The 19,833-nt window shown below is 55.2% G+C and overlaps 1 protein-coding gene across 2 annotated transcripts; it reads left to right on the forward strand.

Annotated features, from left to right (window-relative positions):
• The first annotated feature begins 414 nt into the window (after window positions 1-414).
• Window positions 415-19,811, forward strand: SMARCB1 (SWI/SNF related, matrix associated, actin dependent regulator of chromatin, subfamily b, member 1). 2 transcript variants are annotated; one of them, XM_032471766.1, is made up of 9 exons: window positions 415-736; window positions 3,792-3,930; window positions 5,588-5,717; window positions 8,720-8,857; window positions 10,402-10,529; window positions 14,208-14,374; window positions 14,984-15,174; window positions 19,071-19,202; window positions 19,465-19,811. In XM_032471766.1, exons 1-9 carry the CDS (start codon window positions 644-646, stop codon window positions 19,502-19,504), a joined length of 1,158 nt encoding a protein of 385 aa, XP_032327657.1. In that variant the 5' UTR covers window positions 415-643; the 3' UTR covers window positions 19,505-19,811. The 2 variants fall into 2 exon arrangements, with proteins under 2 accessions (XP_032327657.1, XP_032327658.1); XM_032471767.1 differs by having other exon boundaries at window positions 416-736; window positions 3,792-3,903.
• Window positions 19,812-19,833: the final 22 nt, after the last annotated feature.

A 19,833-nucleotide genomic window follows, 5' to 3' on the forward strand; every position in this document is an offset into this window, starting at 1 on the left:
CACCTGGGCCTCGGAATCTTGCCAAGCCCAGAGCAGCCGTCCCCGCCAGCCCCCGCCCAGTGTTGTCATTCTGCCCTTTCCAGCCGCAGAAACAGCTGTGGCCTGGAACTGGGATATCTGTTCCTGCAGCTGCCCTGCGTTCTCTGGGTGGGGAAACTGAGGCACCGGCACTTTAGGCCTCCTCCCTGCCTTTAGGCCTTGCTTCGTTCCTCCTCCACTGGGCCAAGTTCCAGTCCCAGCTGTGAGGCCGGGAAAGCCGCTGCCTGAGTCAGGGCCTCCGTGCTATTTCTGTCCGTGAGAAGTTTTCCCCGGAACCTCCACTTGGGAGGGGGCCTGGGAGGAAGAGAAACGGGCCGAGGCTCCTTTAAGGGGCCCGCGGGGGCGCGCCACGGCCTTTTGTTTGGCGGCGGCGCGCGCGTCAGCGTCAACGCCAGCGCCTGCGCACTGAGGGAGGCCTGGTCGTCGTCTGCTGCGGCGGCGGAGGAGCCCGGCGGCGGCGGAGGAGCCCGGCGGCGGCGCGAGCACCTGGCCTGGCCCGCCCTCGCCTCCGGCTTCGGCTCCCCTGGGCTCTGCGCGCCCCGACCCCGCCTCAGCTTTCCTGACCCTCGCAGCCCGGCCGTGGCCGCCCGCTTCCGCCGCCGCAATGATGATGATGGCGCTGAGCAAGACTTTCGGGCAGAAGCCCGTCAAGTTCCAGCTGGAGGATGACGGCGAGTTCTACATGATTGGCTCTGAGGTAGCGCCCGGCATGTCTTCGTCCTCCGGGCGCCGGCCTCGGCCGGGTACCCGCGGGAACCTCGGGCGGGTCTGCGCGCCGAGAACGCGCGCCTCCATTCATCGGGGCGGGCGCGCGCGCGTGCGCGTGCGCGGCCGGTGGGGCGGGGCCGGCAGGCGTGGTCTGGTTTGGGCGTGGTCGAGCAGGCCCCGCCCCGCTCCGGCCACCCGGATTTACCCAGCAGTTTCTCGGGGCCCCGGACGCGCCCCTGGTTCCGCGCTGAGTTCCACAATGTCAGCCGGACGAAAAGAAACGGGGTGTTCGGTTTTCCCCTGAGACACGTACTGGGGGATGTTGGACCCCTCTCGTGCACCACTCCCCCATTGCTGCAGCTGGGATCCTGAAATCGCAGGGTCAGAACTCCGGGCTTAGGGAGGGCTCACCCCCATACTGTTCGTTGACTTTGAGGTGGGCTGAGGGGGTGTTTTGACCTTTGATTACCAGTGAGGAAATAGGTTGGGAGGAGGATGCTTGCTTTTTCATGGCCAGGGCCCCAGTCCCTGAGCTAAATCTATCTGCAGTTCGGAAGCAGTTGACACTTGGATATCTTGGACGGACTCTCAGTTAGTACAGGGGAAAGATCCTAAAAATCTTTCATTCTTAACTGAAAGTGACAGCACTTCGTTGAATCAGCTAGAAGACTAACTTTAGGAAAACCCTACAACTTCAGTGGTAGTTTGTACCAAGTGTAAAAAGTTTTTCTAGATTGCCTCAAACTAGTCCTTTGTGTCAGTCCCCAGATAGTGTATGGATGTACACACACACGTATGTTTTTAAATTATGGATAGATATAGTGTAGAGATGTGCAAGTCCCCAGCAGTAATGTCTCCCTCCTGTAACGAGGTAAGTGCAAATCTTGGAGAGTTAAAGTAATTACAAATGCCAACAGTTGCCTCTCCTTGTGGCAGTTTTCAGTATGAGACATTACATTCCCCTCACCAGTGTTTGGTTTTTTTTCCTTCACAACTGAACATAGTGGGACTAAATTAAATCTCATGAGAGTCACACTGAGGCTCTCAGGACACCCTGTGATTCTTGGCTTGTCTGAGTTGTACTGAGTTATGAGACCAGTGTTATCAGGAGCATCAGAACTTGAGTGTTTTCTTTTCCCACCAATTTTTATAAAACACAAGAGGCAGGCTGCAGTACATTTTTCACCTCATCACAAAAATGCTACACTTTGAAGCTAGCTGTGCTGGGGAGAGGAGCCAGTGCCCGTCTGTCTGCCAGAGCTCAGAATGGTCCTTACCTGCTGGCAGCTACTTGCTGAGATGCAGGGTACAAAGGCAGGGAGGAGTTTCAATATGTGATGATGGCCAGGTTGTTTAAAAATGCAGGAAGAGCAGTCAGTTTGGCCTTGACTCTGAGTCAGTGGTCCTTTTGAAAGTCAGGTTTGCGTTTATAAGGTGGAGCAAATTGAGACGGAGCAGAAGGCAGGAGGCTTGATTCCAGCTCTGCCTCCATGTCACTTTTGTCCTGTGTCTAAGGAGATGCTTAGACTGGATGGTCTCTAAGCTCTTCCCCATAACATGTTTTAGATTCTAGAAAGCTCACGGCAGTCTTTTCGTTAAGCCCTGTTGAGTGAGAACATTTGTCCTGAGATGCAGTTTATACAGACCAGGTGGGAAAAGGAAGAGGCCATTTGCTTTCTGGGGCCTAGCTTATCGATTGTCAGACCTTGGGAGGTCTGGGGAAGGTTCAGGATCAGAGTGCTGCCTACCGATACCCAGCAGCTCCCCCCACAACATTGGGTAGGTGGCCCACTGCCCCCTTCCCCTTGGCAAACAGGCACCATATTCAGCACCAGCCACAGCAGCCCCACATCACTTTGGTGCAGCGGCCTTGGGAGGAAATCCAAAGCTGCAGTGAGTGTGTCACTGTCCTCCCGCCATCTTCAGGCAGATGGACTCAGCTGAGAGGGGCTTAGGAAAACATGCGCAGTGGTACGGTGAGCAGTGCTGCTCATGCTTACCCTTTGGTGGTAACACTCAGGCCAAATACCGCACGTGGGGCTGTGCCTACAGTATGGAGCACGAGTGATGCTATGACTGCCTTCTGTCGTGCTGCTCGGTGCCCTGATTGTCCATCATGCGAATCTTTGATTCCTGAAAAAGGGAGAACTTTTAAAAAACGAATATACTATCCTGAGGTAGGAAAGTGGGGAAATAGTAGAAGTGGTCCTTCCTCAGGTGAACTTCACAGTTGAGCATTTGATGGATGAGTAGGGAGACCCAGGAAAGGGAAGTGGTTCCCGGTTACAGGTGGAGCCAGCACCCAGTGCACTGGCTGTCCCCTGCCATGTGCCTCAAATGGTCGTTTCTGAAAAGTCATTGAAAGAGTGAGAGTGTCTTTATAAAAACTTTAGGACTGGATTTCTTTTCATCAGGCATGTCATGCTTCACTTTGAGTATTTGGAACAGGCAAACTGAAGCTAACATTTGGAGCAGTAGTGATTTATATAGCAAGCTGGTGATTGCTGATAAGTGCTTTTTAAACTCTTTGGAAAATTCCTTTGGTATTTCTGGTTTGAGTTTTGTTACTAAACAAAGCAGCAGGGGCCATGGGGGAAATTATCCTGCATCTGTCTAAGATTAAAAGACCTTTTTCGTCTTTATTACATCGTAAAAATATCAAAGTCAAGCCTGAAGATAAAAGAAAGTCGGAGAGGCCTTACATTTCTGGAAAGTGCCAGAGACTTTTGTCCAAAATCAGAATCGCCACATGCTTCTTGGTGAGCTCTGGAGACTGCCTCCTGAGTGTCTGTTCAGGTCTTTGTGAACTTGATCCTGTCATCAGGATACAGACGTTACCACCCTGGCCAGAGGGGCGGATGGGGGCCAGATGCTCAGTGCCGCTGAACCTTGGATGTCAGCACATGGTGTTTTTATTGCTGCTCAAAGCCCAGTGCCTGGGGGCCAACCCGAGGTCTGTTTGTCTCTCATCCAGCAGGGCCTCTGCGCTCCCCTGCCTGGTGGAGATGCGTCCCTCATAATGAGCCTTCTTGCTTTACTCATAGGTGGGAAACTACCTCCGTATGTTCCGAGGTTCTCTGTACAAGAGATACCCCTCGCTCTGGAGGCGACTAGCCACTGTGGAAGAGAGGAAGAAAATAGTTGCATCGTCACATGGTAAAAAAACAAAACCTAACACTAAGGGTGCGTCTTCACGAGGGTTTGTAAACCTGTTTCAAAACCACTCGCTTATGTCATGAAGATAAAACGTTTTCACTCCAGTGTCTTCACTGCAGCCCCTACCTTAGTTAGTGTGGCTTGGCGGGAGCATCCCAGGGCGGGGTCGCCCGGGAGAACAGGTGGTGGTTCTCAGGTGTTCTCAGCGGGGCCAGTGGGCGTGAGGGGCGGGGCCGGGGCCAAGTGGGTGCCGTGAAGACACTTTGGTCTCAAAACGTTTTAGGAATGCTGTGATGCTCTGCCATCTGCCGTGGGCGTGTCCCACAGTCACCCTTCATGCAGCCCAGTGGCGGGGGGCGGCCTCAGTCCCCGCTCCCCTCCGGGCTTTCACCGCTTCGCTTCCCGGAGCACGTCCATCGCGTAGCACGTCATTTTGGCCGCCGGTCCGCTCGCGCTCGTGTGCATGTCTGCTGGGTGTCTGGGCCTGCTGGGGCGCTGCCACCCGAGGGCGGCAAGGATGCTCTGCTGACACCGAGGCGCCCCAGGGCTTTGGGCTCTGATGCTGCGCTTGGCGGGTGGCGAACTGCTTCCCACCTGGCGGAGGCGCTCGGTAGAGAGCAGCCCGGGCCCTGTGTGCGTGCGTGTGCCCGTGCCCTTCTGTACGTGCGCCTGTGTCCCTGCCTGCGTGTGTGTGCGTGTGCCCGTGCCCTTCCGTACGTGCGCCTGTGTCCCTGTGTGCGCGCGCCTGTGTCCCTGTGTTGCGTGCCTGTGTCCCTGTGTGCGCGCGTGCTTCGCAGCCAGTCCAGTCCGGGTGTGTGGTCCGTGGGCGCTGCTGTGGTCTCGTCCTCTGTGCTCGAAGTTGCGTTCTTTTAATGCAGGAGCCGGAGCTGCTTTTTATCCACTGCTGTAACATTTCACTCTCTCGCTTTAAAAAGCCCCCATCTGTCCTCCCCCCGCCCCCATGGAGCCAGTCGCTAACGCAGTGAGCCCTAGCCCTGCTTTTCCCTCCGCAAGCCTCCCCCGAAGAGGGTGTCGGCACCTCTTCCGCCTCGTGCTTGGGAGACGCCTTCCCCGTAACCGATTTGTTTCTCCAGGAGGAGCCAGGCGGCGGCTCTGGGCCCTCGGCCGGGGTCCCTTAGGAGAGCCGGGGGTCGAGTTGCCTAGAACTCGCCCCGCTCCCCAGACAGCTCGCGTTGACTGGCGCTGAGCCAGGAATTCTTGTTCGTGTGAAGCAGCTCTTTCCCACTCTCTGGGCTCTTGTTTTAAAAGAAAATTATTTCTCATCTTTCATTCCATCTCCACCTCGCTTCGTGTTGTGGACTGCGGCGGTGTCAGACCTCTTCCCACTGGTGGCAGCGCTCTGGAGCCTTTCTTTCCCCGAGAGCTCTGCTCGCTGAGCTGCGCTGTGGCTGCTGCCGCTGCCCCGTGCTCTTCCTCTGCCTGGAGCTCGTGCTCCTGGGACTCGTTGGTCCCTGTCCATCCCAAGGGGGTGCTAACCCGGTAGAACCTCCAAAGAAAGCACTCGGTCCAGATTGCCCTTTTGGAAGAGGCCAGCATTCGGCAGTAGTCAGGTTGACACCGCTTTTCCCACCTCCCGCATGTGAGGACCTCAGTGCTGCGTCTCCTAGCTGCTGCGGCCCGCTGCCTGCTCACAGGGTGACCGCAGCTGTGTCTCTGGTTGCAGATCATGGATACACAACCCTGGCCACCAGTGTGACTCTGCTAAAAGCCTCCGAGGTGGAAGAGATTCTGGATGGGAATGATGAAAAGTACAAGGCAGTGTCCATCAGCACAGAGCCCCCCACCTACCTCAGGTACTGCACCCGGGCAGGCCACTCGCGACATCCACGGGTGTCTTCCCCATATTCTGGAACCAAAGTGCCTTTTAATACTTTCCCCACTGTGCTTACAAATCATCTTAGCTGGGTTTCCAAGTTTTTTCTACGTCTTTGGAATTTCTAAGAAACACGAGCCAGGTCTTGCATTTCGGAGAATCATTAGGAATGCTTTGAAAGTGGGACTAATCTGTCGGAAAAATTAGTGGCCTAGATAAACTCAGTAAAGAAACAAACAGTAGATTTGGATGTTTTCACAGCGGCAGTTAAGTAGGCAAGTAATGGGGAAGCTGCTACGTTTTAGGAAGAGCTTGCTCATTCTGATTTATAAGAAAATGGATAGCCCAGTAGGTAAATAAGTGAAGGGTAGCCCACACTGAAGTCAGGAGTAGACAAACACAGGGGACATTTGTTCTTGTGTGTAACTTGAAAACTGCAAAGTAAAAAAAGAAGTAGCAACATAAAGAACTGGGGGGGGGGGCGCAGTAGAGGAGGCACACCCACACAGCGCGGGGCTCCTGTTGTGACCTCAAGTTTTTTTTCATTCTCTGGCCCATTAATTTCACCCCTGGAAATTGGTTCCGGGGAAACAATTTAAAAGAACAACAGCAGCAACAAAACCCATCACCTAACAGAGATGCTCTCGGTGGCGTGTGAGTTCTGGTGGGAGGTAGGGAGCCCCGAGTGCCCCGCCTCAGAGAGAGGCCAGGAGAGGGAAGGTGCAGACACCCGAGTAGACCGGGACGTGATGATGTGTCATAGGTAAGTAGACCACAGTGACCCGAAACATGGTTCACACGAGTGAGACTCGCAGAATACCTGCATTCCGAGTTCAGCCCTCAAGAAAACATGTTCATATGCACAAGACCCAAGGGAGCACTCAGGCCGGGGATTGTTTCAAGTGACGTGGTTATGCAAAGTCATTTTCCAGATCGTCTCTCAATTTTACTGCTGGATTGTTTTTATGACACCACCGAAACCCCCCAAAAAGGTGGCATGCATCCAGCCTGGCCGCTGTTCTAGATGTGTGCTCTGTGGATTCCTTTTTCCTCAAGGGCTGTGGGAAGGACACAGTAATAGTCAGACTTTCCTAGAGAAGGCGCAAAAGGAAATTATGTTCACATGGATGGGACTTTGAATTCTCACATCACAATCAGCTGGGCATCTTTTATGGGATGGTCAGTACTTTCTGTCGCATGAGGGAGAGCTGAAGGAGGAGAATCCTGTTCCCGGAGGTGAGAACCACAGGGTCGGGGGTGGGAGGGGTTCAAGGAAAGCCGTTTCCGTGGGCTCCACCCTCAGGAAGCACCTGCCCAGCGAGCCCCCCAGGAGGGCTGGCACCTCCTGTCCGGTCAGTGGACAGGTCAGGCAGAGGCTGGATGCCCCCGTGGGGGCTTCTGGACAAACCCCCTTGTGGTGGCAGGAATGTTGAATTACATGACTCAGATCCTCGGATTCTGTGCATGGCCATGTAGTCGCCCTCACTGTGCTTGTGAGATGACCAGCATTATCCACCTGAGACCCCCTGGCTGGAGGGGATGGTGGGGCCGCTGAGGCCTAGAAATGAGAGCCTGTTCCAGAGATAAGACCAGATTCTGGTGAAAGCCGCAGTGCGAGCACTAGGAGGAGAGCTGTCAGAAAAGGGGGGGTGGTCTGCATCAAAGGTGCCCAGACACAGGCCCCTCTGCACCAGCATCGCCCGTGGAAGTTGTAAAAAATCCACATTCCAGGCCCTCCCCCGAGACAGGAATCACGTGACCTGGATGGGGCTCGGGAACCTTCCACTCACGTTTTTCGAAGTGAGCCTGTGGGCCAGGATTAGAAACCACCGGCCAGATCATCTGTGGCAGGGACCCCATCTTGTAGCCCCAACTTCTCACCTAAATTCTCTCCATGTTCCCCGTTTTCCCAGGTCTCCGGCGTAAGGTGGAAGTAGGTCATGAGGTCAGAGCCAGACCTGAGTGTGGGGAACGTGAGGGGGTTCCTGGGCAAATTTGGTGCCCTCAATCCCTCCCAGCCCCCACCCTCAGGGGTGCTCCTGGACCTCAGTGTCGGGTGTGAGTGGCTCCAGGTTTAGAACAGAGGCCATGGCTGCTGCCTCTGCCTTCCACCACCCCGTGGGGAGGGAGGGGGTTGCCAGCCGTGTCCCCTGCCCCTCCTGGGAGGGCACCATCTGAGCAGCAGGAAACCAGGCAATGGTCTGGTTCCCTGGAGATAAAGTGCAGGGGTTTGGGATAGAAAGGTGAGTTACGCACAGTCACTGATGGGGGTTCCTTAAATTACTTTGAACGTTGTTTTCTAGACAGTATGTACCATTACATCTGCTCACCTGTACCGGTCTGAAGGCCCAGAGGCCACAGCGTGGCCTCATCTGTCTCAGGCTGGACTGCCCATGTGAGATAACGCTAATGGAGTCCCTCCCTGCCTCAGACCCCCAGGGACTCCCACCCAGCGGCCGAGTGCAGCCAGTTCCTCGCTGAGCAGCCAGCCCCTGTAATTGAGACCCTCTCTGTGTCTCCAGCCCCAGCCCCAGCCCTTGCCGAGCCCACAACCTGCTCCTCCTCCCTGCTGCTATCTGTTTGCCTCCCAAAATGCCCTCCTTCCATCCATCCCCCCAGTGAACTCTGACTCAGTGCTTAAGGCTCCACTCCAGGGCTGCTCCTCTGGGAAGCACCCCTGTACCCCTTCCTTGTGGAAGGGACGGTGTTGCGTGGAGCCCATTCCTAGCATGTAGGATGTTGCTTCTGGCCCCTGCAGTGGGCTGGGGTCTGCTCTGCCATGTATGGGGCCCCTGGCACCTTCCCCTAACCTGGATGCCTCTGAGCGGGTGCCAGTGGGAGCCGAGGGAATAGCCGCCTGCAGAGTCTGGGATCACAGAGGTCCCAGCAGGAGCACAGTGGGTGTCCACTGACCTCGACTTGGGGCCTCGTGGGCGGTTTTGGGCTCCTGGCCTGAGCAGAGGGATTTCCCGTGTCTCGCAGGGAACAGAAAGCCAAGAGGAACAGCCAGTGGGTGCCCACCCTGCCCAACAGCTCCCACCACCTGGACGCCGTGCCCTGCTCCACGACCATCAACAGGAACCGCATGGGCCGGGACAAGAAGAGAACCTTCCCTCTCTGGTGAGTGTGCCTCCGCCTTTGGTCTCCTGCTCCCCAGAAGAACACTGCTTCTACCTTGTGTCCCTGAAACGCTGCTCCTTCTCGAAGCTGGTCTCCCTGGCCTCCGACGTGGTCCAGCCCCGGCCTCGCCCCCTCTGGCCCCGGGCTCTTGCTCCCCAGCTCCTCGGGTCAAGTTCCTGGGTGCAGTCCTGGCACCTTTCTTATGCCGTCCCTTGACTCCTGTGTTAGTTACCTGTGGCTGCTGAAACAGAACACCACAAACTGTGTGGCCTGAAATAACACGGGTGTATTCTCTCCCAGTTCCGGGGACCGGGAGTTTCCCTGGGCCCGAGTCAAGGTGTTGGCCTGGCCCTGCTCCCTCTGGGGGCTCTTCCAACTCCCAGCGCTGCCGCACCCCTTGGCTTATGGCTACATCGCTGTAATCTCTGCCTCTGTGGTCACATGGGCTCCTCGGCGTGTATGAAGTCTCCCTCCCTTTCTTATAAGGACACTTGTGATGTAATTTAGGGGCCACTTGGATAATCTCTCAAGATTCTTTACTTAATCACATCTGTAAAGCTTTCTCCTTGTTTTTTTAGCTCTGTAAAGTCACAGGCACAGGTTCCAAGACTTAGGATGTAGATATCCTCGGGGGGCATTTTGCAAGCTCTCCCTGAATGCGTCCCCCCCTCCGGCACATGCTGCCCGCAGGCTTCTCCATCCTGGGACCTAGGCTAGAGTCCCTGAGTCCTTCCTTCTCACACCACAAAGCCAGTTTCAGCAAACGTCTCCTTGCTCAGCCTTCCAAGTCCCCAGAATCCAGCCACCCTTGGCCAGCTCCCCATCAGGCGCGTGTCTGCCATGGGCTGTGTTTTCCTCGTTTGTTTATTGGTTCGTCCTCTGTGCCCCATGCTCTCTGAGAGCAGCTTGCAGCCCACTATCTTCCACAGACGCCCTTGGGTTTCCCATGGCGCCCCCACTCCGCCTCTTTCCTCTCTTCCTAAACTGCACGTGTGAGCGAGGAGCTGCTTGGCTAACAGCCCTCCTGGGGCTCCTCAGGGCCGAGGCTGGAGACAAGAGCTGGGCCACTTTGACGCCTGTAGCTCCCCAGCGCCCCCCCACCTGTTGCCCCGCCCAGTCTGCACCCTGCCTTCACTGGCCTGGCTGCTCCCTCAGCACCTTCTCGACCCTCCCACCCTTGGCCTTTACTCACGTCCTTCCTCTTTTGGGGACACCTCCAAAAGGAAAGGAGTTTCCCACTGGTTTTGGGAAAGTCTTGCCTGCTCTGGGGCTTAGACTTCCCTTCCTTAAGAGAACATCTCTGTCTTATCCTGCTGCCAAAGTCAGCAGCTCCCCCTCCCCGTGTGTCTGTGAGCCTGGTGCTCTGCCCCTGTGGCCACAGGACTCCCGTTGGCTCTGTCTCTGCCAACTCAGCCCAGCATGGACAGGGCCCGTGAGGAGTGGACTTCCTCTCTGTCAGGTTGTGGAGGCCAGCAGTGCAGAGAGTAGGGTCCTGGGCGCGGGGACCCCAGCCCCCCTGCTGACATGCCGCCACCTCCCTCTAGCTTCGATGACCACGACCCCGCGGTGATCCACGAGAACGCGTCCCAGCCCGAGGTGCTGGTCCCCATCCGGCTGGACATGGAGATTGATGGGCAGAAGCTGCGGGATGCCTTTACCTGGAACATGAACGGTATGTGGTGGCCGGGACCAGCCATCCTATCGTGCAGATGTCGGGGGTCCTGGGCTCGGAACGCCACATTCAGAGCATTGAGGTGTGGGTTTGGAGGGTGTGGACCCTGGGTTCAGATCCTTCTTCTGCCTGTTTCCTGTGGGCTGGGCACATGGGCCTTGGGTTCCTTCCTCCCACAGTGAACGTGGTGGCTTGGGCCTGGCCTGCAGGCCGCTGGTCCACAGTGCTCAATTGTGACCTTGCTGTGGCTCCAGTGGAGTCAGCCACCTGGCCATTCCTCAGCCCCATCCACCCCTGCCCTCCCTCTTCTCATCCTCTGAGTCTGGGTCAGATGCCCACTCTTCCCCCTCCCAAAGTCCAGACTCTGCAAATGCAGGTGAGAAAACTGCCATTGGACCCCACCCGAGCGCAGAGTCCTTGTCTGCTTCTGGGATGGGTGATTACACCTGGGTTTATTCTCTTGTTTTTTTTTTTTCCCCTGAATCTTTCAGGCTTTTTACAACAAGTATATTATTTATATTCAGGGAAAAACATAGCAAATATCATTTTTAAATGAATGAAAATTTAGAATCACCAGAATCTTAACCACTGTTACCCAATGTACTAGTATAAGTTTCAGATAACCTAACAGGGTATGAGACCCCTCGTTTCAGAGTGATTAGAGGTGAGGGGGGCACGGGTAGAGCAGCATGAGTGACCTGCCCCGTGTCCTTAACCAGAACATCTTGGACCAGTTCCTTGCAAAACACAAGCTACAACAACTCACCCAATGTGGAATAGGTAATTTTAATGTCCCTACAGCTACTAAGGAAGTAGGAGTAGTAATTTAAAACTTTCCAGGAAAGAAATCTCCAGGCCCCGATAGTTTCTCTGTATGAAACATTTAAAGAAGAATTAACACCAATTCTATACAATGTCTTACAAGAAAAGAAGAGGGAACACTTCCCAATTCATTTTATAAAGCTAGTATGACCTTGATACCAAAATTAAAGCACAAAAAAAGTAGACTGCAGATAATAATTAAGGATATATTAATTCTTCACAAAATAGTAGCAGATAGAATTCAGCAAAATATAAAAAGAATCACACATCATGGCCCAAGAATTGTTCCAGGAATGCAAGCCTGGTTCAGTATTTGAAAATCAGTCCATGTGACCCATGTTAACAAATTAAAGAAGGAAAATCACACGATCATACCAACTGATGCAGAAAAAGTATTTAACAAAATTCAACTCAGAAAATTGGGAGTAGAGGGAAACTTCTTCAGCTTGGTAAAGAGCCTCTACACAAAATCCTATAGCTAACATTGTATTTAGTTGGGAAAGACTGAACTCTTTTTCCCCACGATCAGGGCAAGGCAAGGAAGTCTGCTCTCACCACTCTTACTCAGCATGGTGCTGGAAGTACTAGCCAGTGTAATGAGGCAATAAAATGACATAAAAGACATACAGATCAGAAAGAGAGAAATAAAACTGTCCCTGTTTGTAGATGGCCTGATTGTCTACGTAGACAATCCCAGGAGCTCAACTCCAAAAAATCTACTAGAACTAACAGCTGAGTCCAGCAAAGTCATAAGACACAAGATAAACATGCAAAAATCAATTGTATTTCTAAGTACTGTATACTGTCAGTGAGCATTTGGATACTCAAGTGTCCAATGTGAAAAGACATTACTATTTACAATCACTCCATTAAAACAAGGAGTATTTAGGTGTAAACCTTTCAAATGTGTAGGATCTGTATGCTGAAGACTACAAAGTGCTGGTGGAGGTAATTCAAGAAGATCTAAATAAGTGGACAGACAACCCTGTTTGTGGAGCCATGGTGTTGGCTTTCCCTGATTGATATGCAAGTTTAATGCAGTTTCTATGCAAAGCCCAGCAAGACTCTTTGTAGATGTAGACAAGAATTACTCTAAGACTTACGTGGAAAGGCTAGGGAACTAGAGCATCTACAACAATTCTGACAAAGGAGGCGGGAGGCATGCCTTCCCAGTCTCAGGGCTTGGTGTATAGCTGCGGTGATCAAGACAGCATATGCTAAGAGTTTGAGATTTGCAAATGTTAACCACTATATATAAAAATAGATAAAGCACATTTCTTCTGTATAGCACAGGAAACTGAATATAGTATCTTGCAATAACCTTTAATGAAAAAATATGAAAATGAATTTATATATATATATATATATATATATATATATATATATATATATATATATATATATATATATATATATATATATACACACACACATACACACACATATATACGCATGACTGGGACATTGTGTTATACACCAGAAATTGACACATCATAACTGACTATATACTTCAGTTAAAAAAAAGACAGCATGTGAATCTACAGCTGTCACAAACTAAAAAGGCTAATTTTAAACAGACTCTGCACAATATACTCATAGGCTGCTGGGCCTGAGCACCTCAGCTTCCTGCTGCATCTCCAGAATAAACAACACTCGCTGGCTGTGTGCGTTACTGATCGTGGGCCGGCTGGGTGTTGGGTCTGGCCCAGTGGTGCTGTTAGGAGGGCTGGTCCCTAGCCCTTCTGGGCTAGTGAGGAAATAGCGGCAGACCTGGTTCTTGATGACAGAATTGTGCTGTGTGCCCACAAGAGGATTCATTCTTGGCTTTCTCTTTGTGGCTCATCCCAGAGCAGCACATGGTCTTTGAGGTTTGGGTTGGGAGAAACGGGCAGGTGGGAGAAAACATCCGATCGCACAGGACCTTGCTGCAGTCTGGCTGGCTGCAGATGGTCCCCGTGAAGCTCATGCCTGGTGTGGTGACACTTCCAGGATCCGGGATCCACACACACCTCCACGCTATCACCTTGTTGAGTGCAGAGTCAGAAACTGAGCAAAGGTCCATAAAAGACCACAAGCAGCCTAATGTCACCTCTGAGGGATTTCTCTACTGGTGCGGTAGTGGTGGATGGACTTGCACCTGCATCTGCTCCATCCTCCCATGTGACGCTGGTCTCAAAGAGGCTTGTCTGGGAGGAACCTGTCAGTTCAGGCTGTGTGACAGCACCACAGGCTGGGGCTGAGGAACAGATTTTATTTCCTCCCACTTCTGGAGGCTGGAAGTCTTGAGATCGAGGTGTTAGTTGTGTTGGTTCCTTCTGAGGCCACCTCCCTGTGTCTTTTTTGTTTGTTTGTTTTGAATGGAGGCATGGGGAATTGAACCCAGAACCTCATGCGTGCTAAGCATGTGCTCTACCACTGAGCTATTGCCTCTACCCCCTTCCCTGTGTCTTCATGTGGGCTTCCCTGGTTGCCTGGGGCGGAAGAGGGGAGGACACGGACATTAGCTCTGAAATCTGTTTCCCTCTCCCTGGATGTCTCTGGTTAGATCTTATGGAGCTATGCTGTCTAAGCCTGGGGGCTGGGGAGCCGGGGAGCCTGGGATGAGGGCACATTTAGGGTCTTGGCCACCCCTCAGGGTGGGGGGAGGAGGTGTGTATGGAATGGGGGCCTAAAGGGGGTGCCTGTCCAGTGCTTCCCATCCTGACCCTGTCTGGGAGGACCCATCATCCTCGTCTACTTCTTTAGCTTTGTCCAGGAGGTTTGGCAGAGGAGGAAGGGGTTGCTGAGTCAGGGTCGAGCTCGGTGAGGTTGGACCCTGCAGTCCTTTGGCAGTCCCTGTCTCTCTCCTGATTTCAGAGAAGCTGATGACCCCTGAGATGTTTTCAGAAATTCTCTGCGACGACCTGGATCTGAACCCACTGACTTTCGTCCCAGCCATCGCTTCTGCCATCAGACAGCAGATTGAGTCCTACCCTACGGACAGCATCTTGGAGGACCAGTCAGACCAGCGTGTCATTATCAAGGTGGGTGGTTCCTCAGCCTGGGGAGGGGTCATGGGACGCTGAAGGCCCGTGGAGGCCTCGACAGGCCTGTCTGGGATCCGTGCTGTGGGACTGGGCTTCTGGAGAGCTCTCTTTCAGGCACATGTGGCTCTCTGGGGAGGGGTGTGGGCTGACTTCTCTGACTATCATGTTCTGGGCGCTTTCTGGGGGTGCTGCCGTGGCGTTGCCAAGCGCGGAACGGAGCCCGGGTGGTGCAGAGGAGATGAAGCCAGCTGACTGTAGGATAGGCTCACTCCTCACTCTTCTTGTGGGCAGGCTGTGCCCTGCATGCCCCATGCTGTCTCATTCACTTGCCAGGGTCCTGGGGGAAGGTGCTGTGTCACAGGGGAAGAGGTGGTGGGAATAGGGGCAGGTGGGACTCAGGTGGTGACCTTCCCAGAGGGTGACTGTGCTAGGCCATGAGCCAGAGACCCTCGTGGCTGCCCAGGAGGTTTGTGGGCTCAGCCTCATTTTGTGGGTGGGGAGCTGCAGCCAGAGGCTCAAGGGCCAGCCCAACCTGTTGGCTCCCGAGCAGCCAGCCCACCTCCTCATGGCCCAGGCTCTTAACTCGTGTCCCTGTTCCTGGCCCAGCTGAACATCCATGTGGGAAACATCTCGCTGGTGGACCAGTTCGAGTGGGACATGTCGGAGAAGGAGAACTCACCGGAGAAGTTCGCCCTGAAGCTGTGCTCGGAGCTGGGGCTGGGCGGGGAGTTCGTCACCACCATTGCGTACAGCATCCGGGGGCAGCTGAGCTGGCATCAGAAGACCTACGCCTTCAGGTGGGACCTTGGGCAAGTTCCTCCTGTGTCCCTCTGGTGTGCCGGCAGGGGCGGCACCAAGCACCTCTGCACCAGGGCAGAGTGTTAGTGTTTTCTCTGCTCATGAGCTGTCATCCACATGTGGAGGTCATTACTCAGAGTCCGCCCCTCAAGGAGCGCGTGAGTCTGGTTGTGTCTCAGCTGTTCTCCCAGAAATCCCAGGAGACTACTGTCTTGAGGCTTCCTGTGACTCTGAGCAAGAGAAGAGGAATGACCAGACACCCCAGGGCATGGGTCCCCAGCGTCCCGGCTGAGACGGCACATCCGTCACCTCCTGTGACCCTCTAGCAGCCCTGCTGACTCAGGGTCCTGGTCCACAGATGGGCATCCAGGCCCAGGGAGGAGGCCTCGGCACTGGTCGGGGGTGGTGGCTGGCATGCTCCCCACATCCGAGGGAGGCCTGCTCATGGTGCCACAGTGTGTGTCCACTCACTACCCGCGGGCCGAGGCCAATGAGCCTGGGACCAGCCTGGGGTGGCCTCGCTTCCCAGAGTTGACCCTGAGGTCCTGGGAGTGACGTCAACCCCAAGTACCTCATCCCCAGATGCCGACTGAGTTAGAACTCATGTCTGACTGGGACGTGGAGGGTGCCCTCACACGAAGCAGTATCCCTCCTGCTCTGACTCCCCGGGACTGAGCTGCCCACCCAGAGGAGCCCTGGTCAGGCTCCGGGCCGTTGGCAGAGAGACATGCAGCTCCAATCAGGGCGGGGCCCCGGGGCGGCAGGTCAGGACATAGATGGGCCCTCCCTCATCTCAGCAGCCAGTTAACCAGTTCCAGTCGTGCAGGGGGACGACTCGTGCTGAATGTGCAGGTTTCAAATCCTCGGGATTGACGGCAGGGACACTCCCCGGGGACCAGGGGGAGCATGTCCTTCTTCAGTAGCCCAGCCAGCCAGGTGGGAGGGCATGGCCTGCCTAGGGGTCTGGAGGCGTCTGCGTACCTCCTTTGGCCTCAGGAGGACCGCTGTGTTTCCCCAGCCCGCGTGGCTCGTGGGCCTGTGTGTGCCGGGGCTGGGTGCTCGGAGAGCTGGCGAGGGCAGGACGGGGAGTGTGAGGTCAGGCTCCGTCATCCGGGGGCAGGGCTGGCTGGTTTGTTTCTGTAAAAGCTTCGCTGAGGTGGAATTCACATAGCATACTGTTCACATGTCTAGAGCATGCGACTCTGATTTTCTGTGGGTTCGCAGAGTTGTGTTGTCCTGGGCAACCTCTAATCTCCCTCTCTGTAGATCTGCCTGCTCTGGATACTTAACAGCATCATATAACTTACGGTTCTCCGTGGCTGGCTTAGCATGTTTTGGGGGTTCATCCATGTGGCGCCTGTGTCAGAATTTCATTCCTTTTCATGGCTCAATAACATCCCATGGCATAGATGGACCGGGTTTTATTTATCCAATCATCAGTTGATGGCCATTTGGGTTGTTGGAGCTTCTGGGCTGTTAAGAGTAGTGCTGCTGTGAACAGCCATATAGAGGTTTTTCTGGAACACCTGTTTTCCGTTCTCCTGGGAGTGGACTTGCCAGGTCACGTGCTAACTCTGTAGCACTTTGAGGAACTGCTGGACCCTTGTCTCAAAGCAGCTGTGCCATTTTATGTTCCCGCCAGCAGAGGGAGGTTCCATTTTCTCTGCATCCTCGCCAGCCTTGGTTACCTGGTCGCCACCCTGGCCGGGGTGGAGGGGCATCTCAGATGGTTTTGATTTGCATTTCCCGGATGGCTAATGATGTTGAACATCGTTTCATGTGCTACTGGCCATGTGTGTATCTTCTTTGCAAAAAAGGCTGTTTGAGTCATTTGTGTTATAATTGGGTTGTTATTTTATTCTTGAGCTGTAAGAGTTCGTTATGTGTCCTAGATACGGGGCTGGTGTCACGTACATGGTGTGCATATGTTTCCTCGCCTTCCTGGGTTGTGTTTCACCTTGGTGACCGTGTCCTTGGAAGCACGAAAGCTTTAAATTTTGATGAAGTCCATTTATCTTTGTTTTCTTTTGTTGCTTGTGCCTTTGGTGTATGCCTGGGAAAGTGCTGTCTGCTCCCGGGTCTTGTCCCAGCACCATTTGTTGGAAAGACTGTTCTTCCCATTGGGTGGGCTTGGCCCCTTGTCGAAAGTCACTGGATGGTAAACAGGAGGGTGACGTCGAGGGGTGACATTGAGTTTTGTCCCCCTCCACCTGGTTGGGGGGCAGGTCACCTCCCCCCACCGTCTCTGACCTCACCGACAACGTGCTTCTCAGCTGGCCGTCAGACCGAGTGGGGTCACACCCAAGTTGAACCTCCTGGTCCCTCTGCCTCCTCAGCCACGGAGGGCCTCTCCTGCCTGGACATTGCGCGTGGTAGGAGTGTCGGGGTCTCAGGTGGCCTCGAGGCCAGGGAAGTGGCATCCCCTGGGAGGGTGGTCGGCAGGGTGGCTCTCCACCTGCGTGTCCCCCCCCACACACACGTGGGGCCAGGCTCGACCTTCCATGCTTGGCTCGAGCCGTTCTTATTTTAGAACAGACCCACTGGGTGGAATTTTCCCAGAGCCCCGGGGAGGTAAACACAGGGGCCTTCAGGACCTACACGCCAGGCCTTGTTGAAGTTAAGAGGAAAACATGTTTTGTTCTCGTCGGCGTGGGCTTGGCGACTTTCTTGTCTGCCCGCACGAGGAAGGCGGCTGGGAGCCCTCGAGGTGAGGAACGATGTTTGAGTCTGGCCTCCGTGGTTTCTGGATTGCTAGCCCGCGCCTGGCTGGGGAGAGCGGCTGCCGGGAGCAGCAGAGGAGGGGCGGCTGGGGCCCAGCCACCGGCCTCTGAGTCACCCGCACAAGCCCGGGCTCTGGGCCTTGTGGGCGTGGACCCTATAGGCCAAGCTGCGGCAGCAAGAGGTGAACCCTGCTTCTGCAAGCGAGTAGGGGCCACCCCGGGCTGTGCTCCCCGTGCTCGCGGCCTCCAAGATTCTGGGCGGAGAAGCAGCACGAGGAAGGCCGGGATGGGCCTGGGCCCCGGGTGCCGTGTGTGCACTGCCTGTGTCGTGGGGAGCGGGGCTCTGCAGTCAGGCCTGGATGGACGTTCCCACAACCTTGGGCACCGTCTTGGGGAGGCTATTGGAGGGCCCCTGGCCCCCCAACTCATGGATGTACGTTGGATATTTAGTGATTCTCTGAATTTCCTTACAGCAGTGACATTGTTCCCATTTGCCAGATGAGGGGTCAGAACCAGGTGTCTTATGCCTCCTTGGGCCCCGCCTGCCCTCCCTCAGAGCTGCCTCTGCAGGGCTTCAGGGGGCCGATTCCTGAGGGGCCTTCTGGGGGCCGAGCCTTGGGCACAGGACAGGTGGCCTGGCCGGAGGGGAGAGCTGAGGGCCCAGGAGGCCAGCGTGGCGGCTGCAGGTGGGAGAGGCCCAGATTTGGGCCCTGTGCTGAGGCTCCCCTGCCTGGCTGGGTCCAGAGGCAGCAGCTTGGCCAGGCACCCCCCAGCCTTCTTAGCCTACTTGGAGGCTGACCCCACCACCGCTAAGGCCACTTAGCCAGAGGGTCCAGTGATAATGGCTGCCCCCATAACACCGCTCCGTGGACCCCTCCCCAGTCTGCAGAACTGGAGATGCTGCGGTGGCAGCAAGGTGACCATCTGCTTTGAAGAGGAGCTCACGGGGTCATGGGGGCAGCACTGTTGCCAGGGAGGGGAGGTCCAGGCGGCTCTGCTGTGAGATTCTGGTGACTGGAGCATCCCTCCTGCCCTGTCAGAGGCTGCTCTGAGGAGATGGGCAGAGACCAGGCTCCAGCGTCCCATCCACTGGTGGGCAGGGTGGACAGTGGTTTCTTGGGCCCCCTCCACTGCTACCCTGAGAACCAGCACCTCCTCCCTCCCGTCTTCCACAGTGAGAACCCCCTGCCCACGGTGGAGATTGCCATCCGGAACACAGGCGATGCTGACCAGTGGTGCCCACTGCTGGAGACCCTGACGGACGCCGAGATGGAGAAGAAGATCCGAGATCAGGACAGGAACACAAGGTGCCCCCCCGCCTCTCCTGGCAGGCCCCTGGGTGATGAGTCCCCACCTAGCCCTGCGGGGAGCAAGTTTCAGCCATGGGGTCAGGATCTGACCACAGACCAACTCAGGTGTCAGGACCCTGGGAGGGGTGGGCAAGACAGAGGGCAGCTTCTAGGTCCAGGCTGAGGGAGGGCTGGGGTCCCACAGTCATGTCCTGTCTCTGCCCACGGCACCCTGGGTGAAGGGCAGCCGCCTTGGGTCACCACCTTTCCCCTCCTGCAGGCGGATGAGGCGTCTGGCCAACACTGCCCCGGCCTGGTAACCACCTGGTGGCGTTTGGCTCCCACGGAGCATCTGGAAGATTGGACCGACTCTCCTCCATCTTCTGGAAGGAGGGGACAAGGAGGAGGGCAGCCTGGCTGTCCTGAGGAGCACGGGGCAGGAGCCTCTGGGCCGCCCTCCCCCGGGTTGCCTTCCCCCGGGTACACATTCCGTTTGCTGAGCCCCAGTCCCCACCGTCCGTCTCTGGTCAGGAAGAGGCCTCATTTGGGTTGTGTTTTGTTTTTGTACAGGAGCCCCAGGCAGGGCGAGCAACAGTTTTTAAATAAAAGGTGACAGGTCCTGTTCCATTTCTTGAAGTGGTGGCATGAA

This window comes from Camelus ferus, chromosome 32, assembly GCF_009834535.1.
Source record: "Camelus ferus isolate YT-003-E chromosome 32, BCGSAC_Cfer_1.0, whole genome shotgun sequence".
Classification (NCBI taxonomy): domain Eukaryota; kingdom Metazoa; phylum Chordata; class Mammalia; order Artiodactyla; family Camelidae; genus Camelus; species Camelus ferus.